Source organism: Cavenderia fasciculata, assembly GCF_000203815.1.
Source record: "Cavenderia fasciculata unplaced genomic scaffold Scf_Dfasci-G-p-12c09.r1-3, whole genome shotgun sequence".
In the NCBI taxonomy this organism is placed as follows: domain Eukaryota; phylum Evosea; class Eumycetozoa; order Acytosteliales; family Cavenderiaceae; genus Cavenderia; species Cavenderia fasciculata.
This window is the reverse complement of record NW_004457736.1, coordinates 1,249,198-1,267,219: the sequence shown is the minus strand read 5'-3', so window position 1 is coordinate 1,267,219 and position 18,022 is coordinate 1,249,198. Positions and strand designations below refer to the sequence as shown.

Genomic DNA, 18,022 nt, shown 5'->3' with positions numbered 1-18,022 from the left:
TTAATAATTTATTCTAGAATTATTTTAAAATAATAAATCAATTAAAGTAATAGTAAAATATATATATATATAATCGTATAATAGAAAGGATGGAGGAAGGTGATGATATGAATTCATATTTTTGTAAAAATAAGAAGAAAGGTTCATCGTGCCCAGATGAAGTGTAAAAAAAAATTCCAAGTATGCTTGTTTGTTGATTATCATATCTCACTCTCTCTTGATTTGAATTCATATCATCACCTTCCTTCATATTTTTGTCTCTATCTATTTATCTATATATCTATTTGTATATATATACAAACATGTGGTCAGAGGATCACCTTAAAGAATGTGAAGAAATAGATGAGATGAAGGGTATATGGAATTCAATCAAAGGTTTAGCAAAAGAGATCAATAGGTTTCACATCCCTCAAACAACATCGATCTTTTTTTATGATAGGATGATAACAGAGATGATAGGTTACATTGATCAAATAGAGAGTAAAGAAGGAAAATACTATCCTAGCTACAGTTACGACATCATCAAAAAGATTAATCTAGAGACTGAAACGACTCTATTCTCTATTCTATTTAGTTATATAGATAGAGACAAGATTAGTGTTGTTAGAGATATGATCATTCAACGACTCATTGCAAGAAATAGTAGATCGACAGATAAATTAATAGAACAAGCTTATGAAATGCACTTTATCGTTAGAAGACAACAACAACAACTTAAAAAATATTATGCACAGTCATCAAATGATAAAGACTATGGTAAACTAAATATGCCAATAGTACCTCTAATCAATGTTTATAAAAAGGATGGATATGTATCCGATGATATTACATTTATCAATCATAATCATGCAAGATATATTTGTCCGACTAGAGAGTTGTTTAAAATGTCGATTGACAAACATTTGATATCGATAAAGTGTGATGGACTACTCGACAATATAAAGTGGAGTGATAATAATGGTACAGAGGTTTGGTTGGCTGGTGGTTGTCCATTCTCAGCATTAGATAGAAAGTGGATTGGTTGGTTGTCAAGATACAAACACTTTTGCGAGGTGAGACGACTGGTCAGCAAGTTTTCACTTCCAATGATGATCAACAACACTATCAATCGTCTATTACGACCTTTTATCGACCCTTTATCAGGTATTGATATGCTTCCAACTCGTTCTGAAGGGAGTATGCCAGACTATACAAGAGACAAAAGAGTAGAAGTACACACAGTCCGAGACTATGACTTTTTCATCATCTGCAAAAATGTTAGCGATGGACAAAGAAAAGTAGTCGAGTTGACCAAACAGATACACGATTATTTGGTAAAACTAGGACACACAGATATTACAATCAAACGTACATGTAATACATTTACAATTGGTCCATTTACAATCATCCTCCCACTATTCCATTCACTCGAAGAATTATTAGTTGGATTTGACTTGGATTGTTGTTGTGTTGCTTATAATGGCCAAGATGTGTATGTTCATCCAAGAGCATTACAATCTTATGCAACACGTACAAACTGTGTTCCTCATCTGCCCACCACAATACGATCGAGTGTGCCACATGAACGTATTGCCAAGTACAAAACAAGAGGTATCAAACCACAATATATCTACATTCATTGTAAACATATATTTTGCAGGTCTATAAAACGTATGCCATCATCTCATCCAACCCGAGAAGAACCAATGCCCCTATGCTACAGTGACTCGAATCTCTGTCAACAAATGGAAAATATATCTATTTCACAACTCGAGCACAAACTTGGTAATGGGACAAACGTAGATATTGGTTCGATAGAGTCACTTTGGAACTACTGTGTATGGGCAAGCCTGCAAACGGTTAGCTTGCTTTGCATGACATCACATCACCACAAACATTGTAGTGAGTGTGCTCAACCACTTGGAAAGTCTGCCCAACTTGGTAGATGCCGTTATTGCAAGACAGCTCCGGCTACTCTTAAAAAGATCCCATTGACCGAACCCAAAACAATAGTCTTGTGTGGACGAAACTTTGACCAGTTTCTCAACCGATTCGAGTTTCAAGGTATGGTTGTTTTCGTAACACTGTATCCCTACACACTGTACCGTCAGTTATACCAGATGTTTGAAGCTCAACAAATCAGTATGACCAGTTGTGCAATCATTGCAATGGATGATTTCAACAATTCACAGTTTCAACATTTGGCATCTTATTTGACCATTGACCCAATCCCAGCTGTACCCGGCAACAAAGAAGGCGATAGTGATGGTGAACATCAACCGCTCTTTCTTGGTCAGATAATCAACCTTTTGTTTGAAGAAAATAGATTCAAAGATTATTACCTAGACAATTCTGGAAACACAAAATATCTTGAATCGTACACACAACTCGAGATATATAACATGGATATTGAAGAAGAGATTAAAACCAATTCATATTCATACACTGAAGAATATATATCTCAGTTTATAACACTTGAAGAAGAAGAAGAAGAAAGACAACCAAACAAAAAGAAACAAAAGTTTTTACCTAATTTGGATTTGTGTACTGTAATCAAACAAGACTTTCAAGCATACTCATCGTTTATCAAGTTACTCCAATCACTCCAATTTAACGAAGACTATAGTTTCTATCAATACTCTTTTATTGATGGACTAAAGCAATCAAATCATCCAGACCTATCTAATCTTTTCAATGATGATGATCCAAATGGAGATGGTATACCTCAAAGTTCTCATACTCTTTGTAAATTAAAAAACTTTTAAGTTACATTTAATACCCCCACAATATAATATCATTATTTATAAATATTATTCATATCACTTTTTTTTTTTTATTCTCAAGATACTTTCACAGAGAATGGACTTGTTCACAATTGGTTGAGGACACTAAAACAGGTAAACGTCACATGTGCAAGTATCCGTGTATAAGGAATCCATTCTCAATCGGAACCAAAACCTCATCGACTTGCCCGGCTACTCGGTTCTCTCCCGTTGGAATGATGCCTAATCCAATTTCAAATACAAACATCTCTGTGACTCACAGCAATGTTGAGATGGTCAAGGGAGAGAAATTTTGGATCAATGCTCAGTCGCTTTGTGTGCAACTTGAGAAGGCCAATCTTGACCTGCCAACTTCTCAACCCCCTGCAACCGATCGTATCGTCATCAACTATGGACAATGGGAAACGGGTGTGCGCAACAATCCATATCTAAAAGAGTGTCATGCCCATGCCCACATATGGCTATCGGCCCCATTTGTCTTGTCATTGCAACCAAATCCCAAAAACCAAACCTCCCAATTTTCCAACCTTCTTCTTTTGAGACTTCAAGAGATTTTAGATGGTTATCTCTACAGAACAAATGATTATCTCTACCATAATTCAAAGAGTCTCGAATCTCGGATCATTCCTCTTATCCAACACACCACCCGCGAGAAAATCGATTCCCAAAGAGAAAGCTGGACCAAGACCATATCATGGAAAAATTGTCCGAAAATAAAGATCGAATGAATAACTTAGATGCGAAAATGGATCAAATCATCGAACTCTTGAAAAAGTTAAATAAGAATATTTATTCAATTCAATAAATATTTAACTTTTAAGTTTTTATATTATTAAAGTTAAAATATATTCATATACCCCAAAATATAATATAAATGTTATTAATATTATTCAAATCTTTTTATTTTATTTTATTTTATTTTATTTGAATACTTTACATTCGAATTTATTGGAAATTTAGTCCTCTTCTTCCAAAATTTATCTTTCATTTTGTTTTTTTTTTTTTTTATTCTCTTTTCAAAAAAAGATAAATAGATTAAAGAATAATGAATGACCTAATATTAGAAGATGATGAAGAGAATGTGGAAGAAGAGGAAGAGATGAATATTGATGATTTAGTTAGAATGAAGGGTATCTGGAATTCAATCAAAATATTGGCAAATAGTATCAATCAATTTCATGATCCTCTATTCATACCATCGTCGGTATTTGAAGAAACCATCAAGGAGATATTGGATTGCATTGATCAAATAGAGGCAAACAAAGAACGATTTCATCATAGATATTTAGAATTGGAGACTGAAACGACTCTATTCTCTATTCTATTTAGTTATATTGATAGAGACAAGATCAATGCTGTTAGAGATAGAATAATCAAACTTCTCACATCAAAGAATAGAGAAACAGATAAATTAATAGAACAAGCATATGAAATGCACTTTATCGTTAGAAGACATCAACAACAACTTAAAAAATATTATAACTTGGTTGAACAATCAAAAGGAAAAGACTATTGTAAAGTTGAAATGCCAATAGTACCATTAATCAATGTTTATAAAAAGAATGGATATGTATCTGATGATATTACATTTATCAATGGTAATCACGCAAGATATATTTGTCCAAACAAAGAGTTGTTTAAAATGTCGATTGACAAACATTTGATATCGATAAAGTGTGATGGACTACTCGACAATATAAAGTGGAGTGATAATAATGGAACAGAGGTTTGGTTGGCTGGTGGTTGTCCATTCTCAGCATTAGATAGAAAGTGGATTGGTTGGTTGTCAAGATACAAACACTTTTGCGAGGTGAGACGACTGGTCAACAAGTTTTCACTTCCAATGATGATCAACAACACTATCAATCGTATACTACGACCTTTTATCGACCCTTTATCCGGTACTGATATTCTCCCTAGGCAAAGTAAAGGTTTGGCACCAGACTTTACAAGAGAAGGAGGAATAGTAGAAGTACACACAGTCAGAGACTATGACTTTTTCATCATCTGCAAAAATGTTAGCGATGGACAAAGAAAAGTAGTAGAGTTGACCAAACAAATATATGATTATTTGGTAAAACTAGGACACATAGATATTACAATCAAACGTACATGTAATACATTTACAATTGGTCCATTTACAATCATCCTTCCATTATTCCATTCACTCGAAGAATTATTAGTTGGATTTGATTTGGATTGTTGTTGTGTTGCATATAATGGTCAAGATGTATATGTTCATCCAAGAGCATTACAATCATATGCAACTAGAACAAACTCTGTTCCTAATCTACCTCGATCACTTCAAGCCAGTGTGCCATCGGAACGTGTTTTAAAGTATGTCTACAGAGGTATCCAACCACAGTATCTCTACATTCATTGTAAACATATATTTTGCAAATCAATCACTCTTCCCAACCGAAAAGATACCACTCACCTTTGTTACAGTTCGACCAATCTCTGTCAAGAGATGGAAAAGATATCCATTTCACAATTAGAGTCTAGTCTTGGAAAAGGGACAAACATTGCAATCCCTACCATTTCACTTAGGAATAATTGTTTCTGGGCAAGTTTACAGGGTGCCAATTTGTTGTGCATGTCATCACATCACCACAAACATTGTAGTGGGTGTGGTCAGCCACTTCAAAAGTCTGCACTGGGTATCTGCTCCTATTGCGACATGCCAACATTTAAAAAGATTTCATTGACCGAATCCAAAACAATAGTTATTTGTGGACGTAACCTTGGTCGATTTCTCAATAGATTCGAGTTTCTAGGTGATCATGTTACTTTTGTAACAGTCTATCCATTCGCTCTCTATCGTAAATTATATCAAATGTCTCAAGCCAAATTGATAGACTTGAATAATTGTTCCATCTTGCCAATCACTCATTTTAATGATTCAGAATTTCAAAGATTAGTCAATCAAATTATGTCCAACTCGATCCCATCCCAACATCAGAATGACCAACCACTTTATATTGGCCAGATTATCAACCTCTTGTTTGATGAAAATAGATTCATTGATTACTACCATGACAACTCTGGAAATTTATTTAATGATATATATACCCAATTGGAGATCCGAAACATAATTTCTGAAGAAGAAATTAAAACAAATCTATCAAACAGTGTTATCTCTCAATTCATGTCAATAGGACAACAACAAGCCGACATGACAAAAGAAAGTCCAAAAAAGAAAGAAAAGAGATATTTAGATTATATGGAGAAATCCAACATTGTAGAAACCATCAAACAAGACTTACAATCCTACACCTCTTTTATCAAATCTCTTACTGACCTTCAAAATGTTACTTTTAAACAACTCTCTTTTATCAAAGGACTTTTACAAAATTCAGACCAATCAGATGTTGTCAATATTTTAAATCATCTTCCAGGAGATGATTCATCCTATGTAAAATAAATAAATAAATAAATAGTACTATTTAAAACACTGGTTTAAATAATTTTGGTAGAATGGTTATCGGAAATTGACATCACTCCAAAAGTGCTGCAGTCCAAAACGGGTAAAAATTCAAAAATTTCTTTTTAGCATCATTAATGTCGTTATCGATGTCTACTTGTTGCGAAGGAGCATTTTCAATACACACAAGAAAAAACTTACACTTATCTTTCTTATGACACCAAACATGTCGATCTGTTGTTTTATGGTGGTGATCATTCATTTATAGTCTTTTCAGTCCTCTCCCTCATCTTTAAACGAATCATCATGTGTCGCAACCGTTTCATCATTGGTCGAGTGATATTTATAACCTAAGAGTTATTTATATAGAGGGTTGTTATGTCTCTCTATGTTTTACTCGTCTACAATCATTCCCATAACAACAGCTACTTGTTTATTATTATTTAATAGTTTTTAGCTACAAACAACACAACACTCACAAATACTTTTTCTATCTTTTTTTTTGTTTATGAAAAATCAAAAGAATTAGATATAATAATATTTTAGTAGATCTCTCACTCAAATTTATATATATATAAATCATATTATTATTTTTTTTCAAAATCGAATAAGAATCTAAAATATACATATAAATTTTTATATATATCCAAACACACATTTGACTGACCTGTTTGATTACAACAACAATTTTACACACCACTCACTCAGTCACTCACTCGCATTGTCACACCACAAATTCTACACCTTGTACAAGTTTTTTTTTTATAATACTATCGTTAATTATTTATTTATTTATTTATTGTATTAGCTACACTACTACTACTACTACTATTTATTATAATAGTTTTTGCAGTTGCAGTAGAAAATGGTCATTGAACAACAACCAATCGAATTAAATAGTATAGGTAACGATGATAAAAAAACAAGAGAAAGAGAAAAATTAAAAAGAGACCCTGGTCAAGTCGGATTTGGTGGAGTCAAGAATCCACATGATTGGGCCAACCCGATTGCATTGGCCACCTTTTCATGGATCGATCCATTCTCTTGGCACTGTTTTAGAAATGTATTACAACAAAATCAATTATACAATCTTGCAGATTTCGACAAAGCTACTCATGTAGCCAATAAAATTAATATTGAATGGCAAAAAGAATTGGCAAAACCAGAGTATGTATAAAACAAACAACAAAAGAAAATAGATTTATTTATTTATATTTATTTATTTATTTTATTTTATTTTTTTTTTTAAAGAGGAGAACCAAAAAATATTGGTTAGCAGCAATTAGAGCATATGGATGGTATTATTGTATTGGACTTGCCTATTATGGAGTATTTTGTGCATCACAATTTGTTGGACCACAATTAATGTCTCGCATCATAAAGTATATTGTCGAGTTGAGATATGGATTGAATCCAGATGTCGATGAGAACCTTGGATACTATTACGCACTGGCAATGTTTGGGTCGGCTATGGTCGGTTCATTTTGCAATTATCAATCGTCGCTGATTGCCGCTCGAGTTGGCAATTGGGTACGTTCGGCAATGGTGGTGGATGTCTATACGAAATCACTCAAACTCGATACACATGCCAAGAGAAAGACATCGACTGGTGAAATTGTCAATTTGATGAGTAACGATGCTCAACGTGTTGCCGAAGTATTCTTGACATTCAACGCCGGTATCTTTGCACTCCCTCAAATCATTGTTTGCATCGTATTGATGTACCTCGAAATTGGATGGCCTACTTTTGTCGGTCTTGGAGTGATGGTCATTGTCCTACCGCTCAATGGGTTTGTCGCCAAGTTTCTATTCAAAATTCGGTTTGAAATGGTTCGAAACTCTGACGCTCGTCTTCGACTCACCAATGAAATACTTCAATTTATTAAAATCATCAAACTCTATGCTTGGGAAGACCCTTTCACCAAAAAAACCCTCGCATCTCGTAGAGCTGAAGTTAAATCTTTATTTAAATTTTCAAGATATGTAAGTAAACTCTAAATCAAAACAAAAAAAAACAAAATATATATATTAATATTAATTTTTTTTTTTTGAAGAGAGCAATATTAATTTTTGTAATATCAGCAGTACCAACTCTAGTATCTATCGTAGTATATGTTATTGTATTTAAAGCTGATACTGGTATTCAAGCAGACAGGGTATTTTCAGCATTGGCTTATTTAAATATTTTGAGAATGCCATTGGCATTCCTTCCTCTGATCATTGCTATGGGTGCTCAAGTTAAAGTGGCAACTGATAGAATTGCAGCATTCCTTTTGTTGTCTGAAAGAAAACCAGTCGAAGAAAATACAGACCCATCAGTTCCAAGTGGTATCTATGTAACCAATGCCAAATTTGATTGGGATACTACCAAAGAAGATTCATTCAAGTTAAACAATATCTCGTTTGAATGTAACGGTCCACAACTTACCATGGTCGTCGGTAGTGTCGGTAGTGGTAAATCTTCCCTCTGTCAAGCAGTCCTTGGTGAAATGGATTTAATCGATGGTCATCTTTCAACAAAAGGAAGAATTGCCTATGTTCCTCAACAAGCTTGGATTGTAAGTCCAAAATATAAATATAAATATAAATATTATTTAATTTATTAATTTTTCTATTATTTATTTTAGATTAATGCAACATTAAAAGATAATATATTGTATGGTAAAGAATATGATCATGAATTATATGAACAAGTATTGGAGGTATGCGCGTTGAAAAGAGATTTGGAAATGTTTCCAGAAGGTGATTTGGTAGAGATTGGAGAACGTGGTATTAATCTTTCAGGTGGTCAAAAACAACGTGTATCAATTGCAAGAGCTGTTTATAGTAATGCAGATGTTTATATAATGGATGATCCATTGTCTGCTGTCGATGCTCATGTTGGTAAACATATATTCTCAAAATGTATAAATGGGTATCTTAGACCCAAGACTGTTGTATTGGTTGCTAATCAACTCAACTATCTACCATTTGCCGATCATGTGTTGGTACTATCTGGCAATACCATTTCAGAACGTGGTACATACTCTGAAATCATGGTTGCCAACGGATCATTTTCAAGTATTCTTGAAAACTATGGAATGGGTAATGAAGAACAACAAAACAGCAATAGTCAACCTTCAACACCATCACTCATTTCCACTACCGTCACCACCCTCGTAACTCCTCCACCAGAAAAATTAGAAATAATCAAAGAGGAGGAGGAATTAAAAACAAAACCAACATCAAAAGGAAAAGAAGGAAAAGAAGAAAAAGGAAAATTAATTCAAAATGAAGAAAGAGAAACTGGGTCTGTTAGTCTGTCAGTATACTCTTCTTATTTTAAATTGGGAGGATATTTTTATTTTGGAGTCATTATTATATTATTTGCATTGGAGAATGGATCAAGTGCCATGTTGAATTGGTGGTTATCGGATTGGTCAAATGCCATGCAATTTGGTGATGGTGGAGAGTACAATCTTACCTCTGACCAATATCTCTATATCTTTATTGGTATTGGTGTAGGGTCGATATTGGCAGCTGGTCTACGTAACTGGTACTTTTTCGACTACACTGTGCAATGTAGTAAAAAGATTCACGATATTTTATTCAAGTCTATTATGCGTTGTCCAATGTGGTTCTTTGATACTACTCCCATGGGTCGAATCATTAACCGGTTTACACGTGACATTGATGTTGTAGACAGTTTGATTGCTCCGTCACTCGGTCAGTATGTCGGTATGTTTATGTCGATCGTTGCTAGTTTGGTCATCATCTCGATTATTACGCCGTTCCTTCTCATCCCCCTCGGTCCCATCATCGTACTCTACTATTTGTTGCAGACATACTACCGTTACTCTAGTCGTGAGTTACAACGTCTTGTATCCATCTCTCGGTCCCCCATCTTTTCACAGTTTACCGAGACCCTCAATGGCGCAACCACCATCCGTGCATATGGTCGTGTCCAAGACAGTATCCGTACCAACCACTACCTTTTAGACGAAAACAACAAGAGTTATATGATGTTGCAGACAATGAATCAGTGGCTTGGTTTAAGACTAGATGTTCTTGGCAACTTGATTGTCTTTTTCGCAGCCTTTTTCGTGACAGTGTCACGTGACACTATTACCATTGCTTCGATTGGTCTGTCCATCTCGTATTCACTCTCTATCACTGCCTCACTCAATCGGTTCACACTCCAAGGTGCCGATCTTGAAACCAAGATGAACAGTGTCGAGCGTATCAACCACTATATTAGCGGGCCGGTCGAGGCCCCACAAGTCATCGAGTCGTGTCGTCCTGAATCCGATTGGCCACAACAGGGTGGTATTGCATTGGACAATGTCGTGATGAGCTACCGTGAAGGTCTCGACCCGGTCCTCAAGGGCATCACCTGTCGCATTGCACCCAAAGAAAAGATTGGTATTGTTGGTCGAACTGGCTCGGGCAAGTCATCGCTCGTACTCGCCCTCTTCCGTCTAGTCGAACTCTCCCAAGGATCCATCTCGATCGACGGTGAAAATATTGCAAAGTATGGTCTAAAGGATCTCCGTAAGAACCTTGCTATCCTCCCCCAAGACGCTTGTCTGTTTGCAGGCACACTTCGTATGAATCTCGACCCATTTGGTGAACATCAAGACGATGTCTTGTGGCGTGTACTCGAGGACATCCAACTCAAGGATAAGGTTCAGGAACTTGAAGGAGGCCTTGAAAGCATCGTCACTGACAATGGTGATAATTGGTCGGTCGGTCAACGCCAACTTATTTGCATGGGTCGTGCTCTCTTGCGTCGTCCCAAGATTCTCGTCCTCGACGAGGCTACCGCATCCATTGATGCCTCATCCGACGCATTAATCCAAACCACCATCAAAGAAAAATTCAATGATTGCACCATCATCACCATTGCACATCGTCTCAACACTATCATAGACTATGACCGAATCATTGTCATGGACGCTGGTGAGATCAAAGAGTTTGACTCTCCTCATGCCCTTCTCCAAAACCCAACTGGATTGTTTACTTGGTTGGTCGATGAAACTGGTATAAATAATGCCATCCTCTTGAAAAAATTGGCTGCTCAGGCTTCTTCCAACTTGACCATTGATAATAATAATAATAATAATCAATAATAATAATAATAATAATAATAATAATAATAATAATAATAATAATAATAATAATAACACAAATGATTATCCTATTTAATAATCACACAAAAAATATAACGCCAAAATATTATTTCCAACCCATCACCTTTTTTTACCACTTCATCATCGCGATGATCACTATTGGGGTAATGATTCTTTTCATTGTAACATTTTATCAGGAACTTGTGAACAACAAACTGGGAAAGTAAATTTCAGATTGTTACACCCAATTGAATTATTCAAAGTCAAAAAGGTTGTAATAGAGAGATTGACGGTAACGGCGCCACAAGTCCCCAGAACATGTTTGATATCGTTGGGTAATGAAATCTCTTATCAAGGCAATGTTCATATTGTTAGTCACAATAGCTATAAAAAGCCTATACCAGATTGCCAAAAGTTTTGTCCAATCGATCTGTTGGGTGGGTCTAGTTTTACAAATACTATTAGAACAGCAGGATATAATCTTCAGCCACTCGAGTTCACTGATATCTATAGATGCATTAAAGAACTAAATGAAATCAATGTGACCATCCTCGACCCTAGTGGCATGATCATTGAAATGCCATCGGTGGAAATAATATTATCGTATTATACAATACATCCTCGCACCTCTTCCACAATTCAAACAACACAACAATAGATTAAAAAAAAAGAGAAATAAATATCTATTTATTGAAAGCCTTTTTACTTTTAATTGTTTTCTTTCTAAACATATTCTATTTTAATAGATAGCAATGAACGATATTCTTATAGAGAATAAGGTGTTTTTATCAGGAACATGTTCAAGAGAAACAGGTGAAGTTGTATTTAAACTGTTAAAACCCATAGATTTACAAAGAGTAAAAAAGGTAGTATTAGAAAGATTGATAGTAACAGCGACCTCAACTCCCAATTCATGCATGATATCATTGGGTGGACAATTCTCAATGCAAGGCAGTGCTCAGGTTGTCAACAACAATGCAAAAAAGGTTTACAGTGGTGTTTATCCTATCGATCTGTTGGGTTGCAATTCATATCAAACATCATTGAAATCGATGGGATACAATCTTCAGCCACTCGAATTTACAGTCATTGATAGATCAATCAAAGAACTATCATTAATCAATGTTATCATACTCAAAACGACAGGTGAACCAATATCACATGTGGCTCCTGTTGAAATAATATTATCCTATTACACTCTTCAACAATAATCTTCTCATTCTCAACAATATGATACTTTTTTCAAATAAATCCCAATTTATTGAAGTTGGAAGATTAGAGTGATCAAATTGGATGTTACTAGCTCCAACAACTATTAATACAATTAATTATCTCCTGTTTTTACCTTGATCGAATTGTTATGTTTGATTGCCTCATCCAACTCTTCGCTAGGTTCTAAATTATTCCAATGAATATCTAGAGATTTGATTGTCTGATTGTCCACCAGCAGTTGACAGAAAGAAGGAATGTGTTCTTGTTTCAATGTACCATCGGTCAATATTAATGTTGTGATACTATGATTGAGAGATAGACTAGAAAAGAATTGTGGTGAAATGATTTTTGGAAGCTTTGACAATCCAAGAATGGCAATGGTTTGGTTTTCTTGCCAGATCTGTGCAAATAATGAAGCTTCTCTTTCTATTTTTTGAACTATTCCATTGAACTCTTCCTCCTCGTTGTCGTTTCCCTCTTCTACTTCATTGACCTCTTCCTCCTCGTTGTGGTTGTTCTCTTCCTCTTCATCATCGTCCTCGTCCTCGTCAATGAAGGGTTCATGATCATGTAAACCTTTCAACCAAAGTTCTTTTAAAATTGCACCAAGACTAGTCATATCAACATCGAATATGATTACATGGAATTGAGGTATCTCAAAGATCTGGTCTATTCATCATTATTTAAATGTAAAACTATCAGAACCAATATAGTTACTTGTCCTTTGGAAGGAGGTCAAGAACAATATTGTGCAATATGTAATAATGAAAGGATCAACAATTTTGATACAATGGAAGATTGGGAGGAACTAATCTTGGTGAGATGTTGTACTAAAGATTCATAGTCAAAATGGACTCCATCATCACTAAATCTTTTATGATTATATTCCATATTAAAGTAGTGAAAACAATCGACAGAGGATGGTTTGAGTTTATCCAAGTAGTCTTTGTTTGTAATGACTACCAACGGTTTGATACATAAAAAAAAAGATACTTGGTCGGGCCACTCTAGTGACCAACGAACGATATTCATCGTCAATAGTGATCTCCAAGTTGACTGGGAATACTTTGATGACCTCTAGGATTGCTCGAGTAGCATTGTTGTCCAAATTCTCTGCAACAATATCGATTGACTGTAGGTTTGGAAATATATGCATATTAGCTAATGAAAAAATTAAATGAAACTAAAAACTGATGTCCCTCTTGTTTTAGTGTAGTTACAAAAATTAATTTTGAAGTTGATTTTCCAGTATTGCCAATGTTGTTATGAGACAATCCTATTTATTCCTATGACCTTTATCATTGTTTAAAAGGTACCCTTGGTTAAATAAAATTCATCCAATACGGTGTCTTCAGGACCATAAAATTCCCAATGTAAACTTGTGTCATTTTCAAAAGACAAGAGTCCATATCCTGTAAGCAAGAATCTACCACCTTCATTCCAAATTGGGGCCTGTACCCAGCCACTATCAGGGCCTTCCTGGCACCCGCCTGTACCGACCTACCATTTTAGACATAACCATTGTTAGTATTTGTTGTTGTTGCTGTTGTTTCTGGAAAAAATAATAAAATTAAACACTTACCACAATATGTACGGTTGCTTCTGGTTTTTCATATGTTCCAGCAACTTCTCCACTGTATACTGGTAATGATCTTTCATAGGAATGTGCATGTCCAGTGATATACAAATCAACATTATATTTCTTGAATAATGGTTCAATACTATCTTGGATAATTACTTTAAAAAAAAAAAAAAAATTAATTAAATAAATAATCATAAATATTATTATATTATAATCATACCTCTATAAGTATCAGTATTACACCAAGACCAAGTAGTTGAACAATAGATTGGACGATGAGCATAAACGACCAACCATCCATTTGGATTTGATTTTCTAAATTCACGCAAGTGACTCTCTAACCAGAGGTGTTGTGGACTGAATGGAATAAAGAGTTCGGTCGAGAAGGAAATGAAATGAATACCATTATAATCAAATGCATAATAATTATCATCATTACTTTCAACTGGCATTAAAAAGGTTCTTCTATAAGCTGCAAGGTCATAGAAAATATCTACAATAAATAATAATAAATTAATTATTATTATTTCATTTCAAATTAATTAATTAATTGATTAATTTACTTACCATGATTTCCTGGACAAACCATGTATGGAAGAGTGGATGAAAGTGGAGTAATGACATTTAAAAATTCATTCCAAATAGTTTGATTGCCACCAATAGAGTCTAGTGCGGACTTGCCCAAATCAGCATATGCTAAACATAAATTAAATTAAATTAATAATTATTTTAAGGTACAAATAATAATAATAATAATAATAATAATGAATAATACATACCAATATCACCAACATGTAAAATAAAAGCAGTCGTATCGATACGCTGTTCAATTGCTTGTAATGTTTGAGTGTTATTTCCACTGATACCCATATCACCATAGGCGACGATTTGGAATGGTGTTACAAATGATTGTTCAGCTGGTGCTGCAGCGGTTGTGAAATTGTAAACTTGTGACCCTATAGGAATATCAATTAATTAATTATTAATATATTTTTAAAAAAAATAAAGGGTAGGGGTTGTGTCTTTTTTTTTTTGTTTACATACACTTGTTTGATTCCTTATCACCACAAGAGTAATAATAGGTAGTATGTTCTTGTAAATCAGACATGACAGCAGTATTGATGTAACCACTCCATTGAAAGGTATCATAACCTTCCGATGACCCAGTGAATAGAGCAACGTTGGCAGCATTGTAATCGTATGGGTTGAATTGACCGTCAACACTCAATAAAGCAGATGGTGAACTACCACTGTTATAAGTGAACCATGACACTCTCATTGAGCTTGGGCTGGTTGTAGTCAGAGCTAATTTTACACTTTGTGGTGTAACATTGTTACTTGCAGCAAACACTATAGCTAGCAATGTTGTAAAGATGAATAATACTTTCATTTATTATCTCTATCTCTCTTATCTCTTATCTATTATCTATAAATGAATCACATGTGTTAGAGATGAGTTAATATAATCATCGCAAGCAGCTGATCGGCAACAGTGTGTCGGTAAAGTTCTTAAAAGAGATCTCTACAAAAATATCTCGGTCCGAAAATGTAAAAGTCGCTAGCGGTTAGATTTATCTTGAGAAAATGTAAACAATGAATAAAATACATTTAAATATTTTATTCGGGTATGAATAAATAATATTATTATAATTGTAATTAATCTTTATTTATTGTTTAAATGATTGGACTATCAAAATAAAAATTACGTAATTTATAATTGATTGGTCCGACAGTAAAACATTTTAAGAGTGATTTTGATTGAATAAAATATCTATGTTGATGATAATAATTTGATAATGGTTGATCAATCAATAAATATTTGATAGAGTCTCCCTCTAATAATGCATCAAATATAAATGATGTGAATTTGTTACCACCAATATTTAATATTTTGATTGTTTTGTTTTGTTTGAGTGCAGTGTCCAATTCAAAACTTGGTTGTAATTGATTCTTGCTTATGTCTATTGATGTGATTGTCTGATTCACCATTAAAAATAGAGAGAATGTTGGAACGTATTGTTGTGCCAATGTACCATCTGTCAACATCAACGTTGTAATAGTTTGATTAAAAGTTAAATTGGAAAAGAATAAAAGTGAAATGATTTTTGGTAGAGTTGATAGTCCAAGAACTGTAATATTCTTGTTTGTTTGCCAAATAGATACAAATGGTGATGCTAATCGCTCCACTGAAGCTGGTTCACCTATCATTGGTAGATCTGAATGTGGACCTTCCAACCAAAGATTTTTTAATGTTGTATTGTTGGTGAGATCGTTACAAAACTGATCCCAATCTTCCAAGGTATCTGTAATTTCAAGACTCATACATGAGCTACAACTATTACGATTCTCGTATCTTTCTTCATCATCTTCTCCATCGTCTTCTTCATCTCTTTCATCTTGTAATTCTTGTTCCAAAGGACATGTGATGATACCAACTTTTAGACTATGAATACTCTTATTGTTGACAAGGTCTATTAAATTTGGTAGTTCGACAAAGTCATTTTCAATGTTGAGTTGACGTGTTGATTCATTGAGAAGTGGGAATAACTCTGAGTGATCATAATGTATGGGTCCATCAATATAGGCTCGAAACCCAAGATTGACACTGATTGGGTTTAAGTCATCGATCATTTGATGAAAATAATCGACAGTTGATTGATCTTGATAATAACTACCGTGTGATAGTGTTACGACTGCGATAGGTTTGAGTGGTCCTTTGAAGGATTCATTGTTGGGCCATTCTGGATCATCTCCATCATCAAAGGTGATATCCAAGTGTACTTGAATATGTGGGAATGCATTGATTACTTGTACCATTGCTCTAATTGCTTTGATGTCTAAATTCTTTGCGACGATATCGATTGACTGTAGATTTGGTAATAAAAGAGGTAATCTTTTAAAGTTAAACTTTTTGTATCCTCCCGATTGGTTTCTTCCAACCTTCCATCTGAGATTTGTTACATTCTCTGAAAAGTATGATTCTTTCAATATCCCATCTATCTTTATACTTGTTGATTCCTTTTTTGTTTGTTGTACTACTTTCAACCACCATTTCGATACCAATGCAATACTACCAATACTACTTTGATGTTGTTTGAATGTAATATATTGGTTGTTTTGTTTCTCCAGAGGTGTTTTGTTGATCATTAAATGAACAGCATCATTTGGTGATATTAACTTGAATGTATAATTACAATACTGATCTTTGTATTGATGATCATTGATCACCTTTTCAATGATCATTGATTGAATGTATTTCGAAAGTTTACATTCATCATCATCAATCTTTTCAATTTGTTGTTTTGTAGTTGTAGGACTCGTCATTTGTATCTTGCATTATTTTAATAATAAAATAATAATAGTTAAACTATTATAGTTTCTAAAAACTTTGGTGCTACACAGTTTACAAGAAATAAGTTTTTTGCTTTTTAAAACATGTATAATAATTTGTAGTTTATATTCATTTTAGTGTATTTCTGATATATAGATAGATAGATATATATAGGAATACACATATATATACAATAATGAATAATGATTTTTATAATAGTAATAATAGTCAACAAAGATCAACAGAGTTATTTTCAAGAATATTGAATCATGTGATCATTAGAAGATGTATATTTGATCAAGTGTACGAGGTGAACAAAGTGCACAACAAAATATCTTTCATTAAAGGTTCTAAAATGTCGTATTCATGGGAAGAACTAAAAGATAATATTGATCAGTTGTCAAGATACGGATACATTGATCAAATTAAAAGGGTGGTTGAATATCAAGAACAAGTGGTCTATTCAAAGTATCGTTGGACTAGTGATAAAGATAGAGATATACCATATACTCCTCATTTGGTGACTGTTATCAAGTATGTAGTTAGAGATGGACACTTTGACTATACTCAAGAGATTTGGAATAGGTTGTCATCAAAACTACC

General features: G+C 34.0%; 7 protein-coding genes across 7 annotated transcripts; 5 read left to right on the top strand and 2 right to left on the bottom strand.

Moving 5' to 3' along the window:
- Positions 1 to 302: 302 nt before the first annotated feature.
- DFA_06414 (uncharacterized protein) lies at positions 303 to 2,744 on the top strand (the record flags this gene model as incomplete). Its single annotated transcript, XM_004362058.1, has 1 exon — positions 303 to 2,744. The coding sequence occupies one exon, from the start codon at positions 303 to 305 to the stop codon at positions 2,742 to 2,744; it is 2,442 nt and encodes an 813-aa protein (XP_004362115.1).
- Positions 2,745 to 3,807: 1,063 nt separating this feature from the next.
- DFA_06413 (uncharacterized protein) lies at positions 3,808 to 6,526 on the top strand (the record flags this gene model as incomplete). Its single annotated transcript, XM_004362057.1, has 2 exons — positions 3,808 to 6,177; positions 6,455 to 6,526. The coding sequence occupies 2 exons, from the start codon at positions 3,808 to 3,810 to the stop codon at positions 6,524 to 6,526; spliced, it is 2,442 nt and encodes an 813-aa protein (XP_004362114.1).
- Positions 6,527 to 7,051: 525 nt separating this feature from the next.
- On the top strand, positions 7,052 to 11,952 carry DFA_06412 (uncharacterized protein; the record flags this gene model as incomplete). Its single annotated transcript, XM_004362056.1, has 5 exons — positions 7,052 to 7,357; positions 7,438 to 8,169; positions 8,241 to 8,744; positions 8,814 to 11,205; positions 11,492 to 11,952. 5 exons carry the CDS (start codon positions 7,052 to 7,054, stop codon positions 11,950 to 11,952), a joined length of 4,395 nt encoding a protein of 1,464 aa, XP_004362113.1.
- Positions 11,953 to 12,046: 94 nt separating this feature from the next.
- Positions 12,047 to 12,505, top strand: DFA_06411 (uncharacterized protein; the record flags this gene model as incomplete). Its single annotated transcript, XM_004362055.1, has 1 exon — positions 12,047 to 12,505. One exon carries the CDS (start codon positions 12,047 to 12,049, stop codon positions 12,503 to 12,505), a length of 459 nt encoding a protein of 152 aa, XP_004362112.1.
- Positions 12,506 to 12,618: 113 nt separating this feature from the next.
- On the bottom strand, positions 12,619 to 15,478 carry DFA_06410 (metallophosphoesterase domain-containing protein; the record flags this gene model as incomplete). Its single annotated transcript, XM_004362054.1, has 9 exons — positions 12,619 to 13,175; positions 13,500 to 13,667; positions 13,823 to 13,939; positions 14,007 to 14,058; positions 14,089 to 14,243; positions 14,309 to 14,581; positions 14,656 to 14,784; positions 14,868 to 15,044; positions 15,133 to 15,478. 9 exons carry the CDS (start codon positions 15,476 to 15,478, stop codon positions 12,619 to 12,621), a joined length of 1,974 nt encoding a protein of 657 aa, XP_004362111.1.
- Positions 15,479 to 15,762: 284 nt separating this feature from the next.
- Positions 15,763 to 17,412, bottom strand: DFA_06409 (uncharacterized protein; the record flags this gene model as incomplete). Its single annotated transcript, XM_004362053.1, has 1 exon — positions 15,763 to 17,412. The coding sequence occupies one exon, from the start codon at positions 17,410 to 17,412 to the stop codon at positions 15,763 to 15,765; it is 1,650 nt and encodes a 549-aa protein (XP_004362110.1).
- A 203-nt stretch (positions 17,413 to 17,615) lies between these two features.
- On the top strand, positions 17,616 to 18,004 carry DFA_06408 (uncharacterized protein; the record flags this gene model as incomplete). Its single annotated transcript, XM_004362052.1, has 3 exons — positions 17,616 to 17,706; positions 17,767 to 17,953; positions 17,992 to 18,004. 3 exons carry the CDS (start codon positions 17,616 to 17,618, stop codon positions 18,002 to 18,004), a joined length of 291 nt encoding a protein of 96 aa, XP_004362109.1.
- Positions 18,005 to 18,022: the final 18 nt, after the last annotated feature.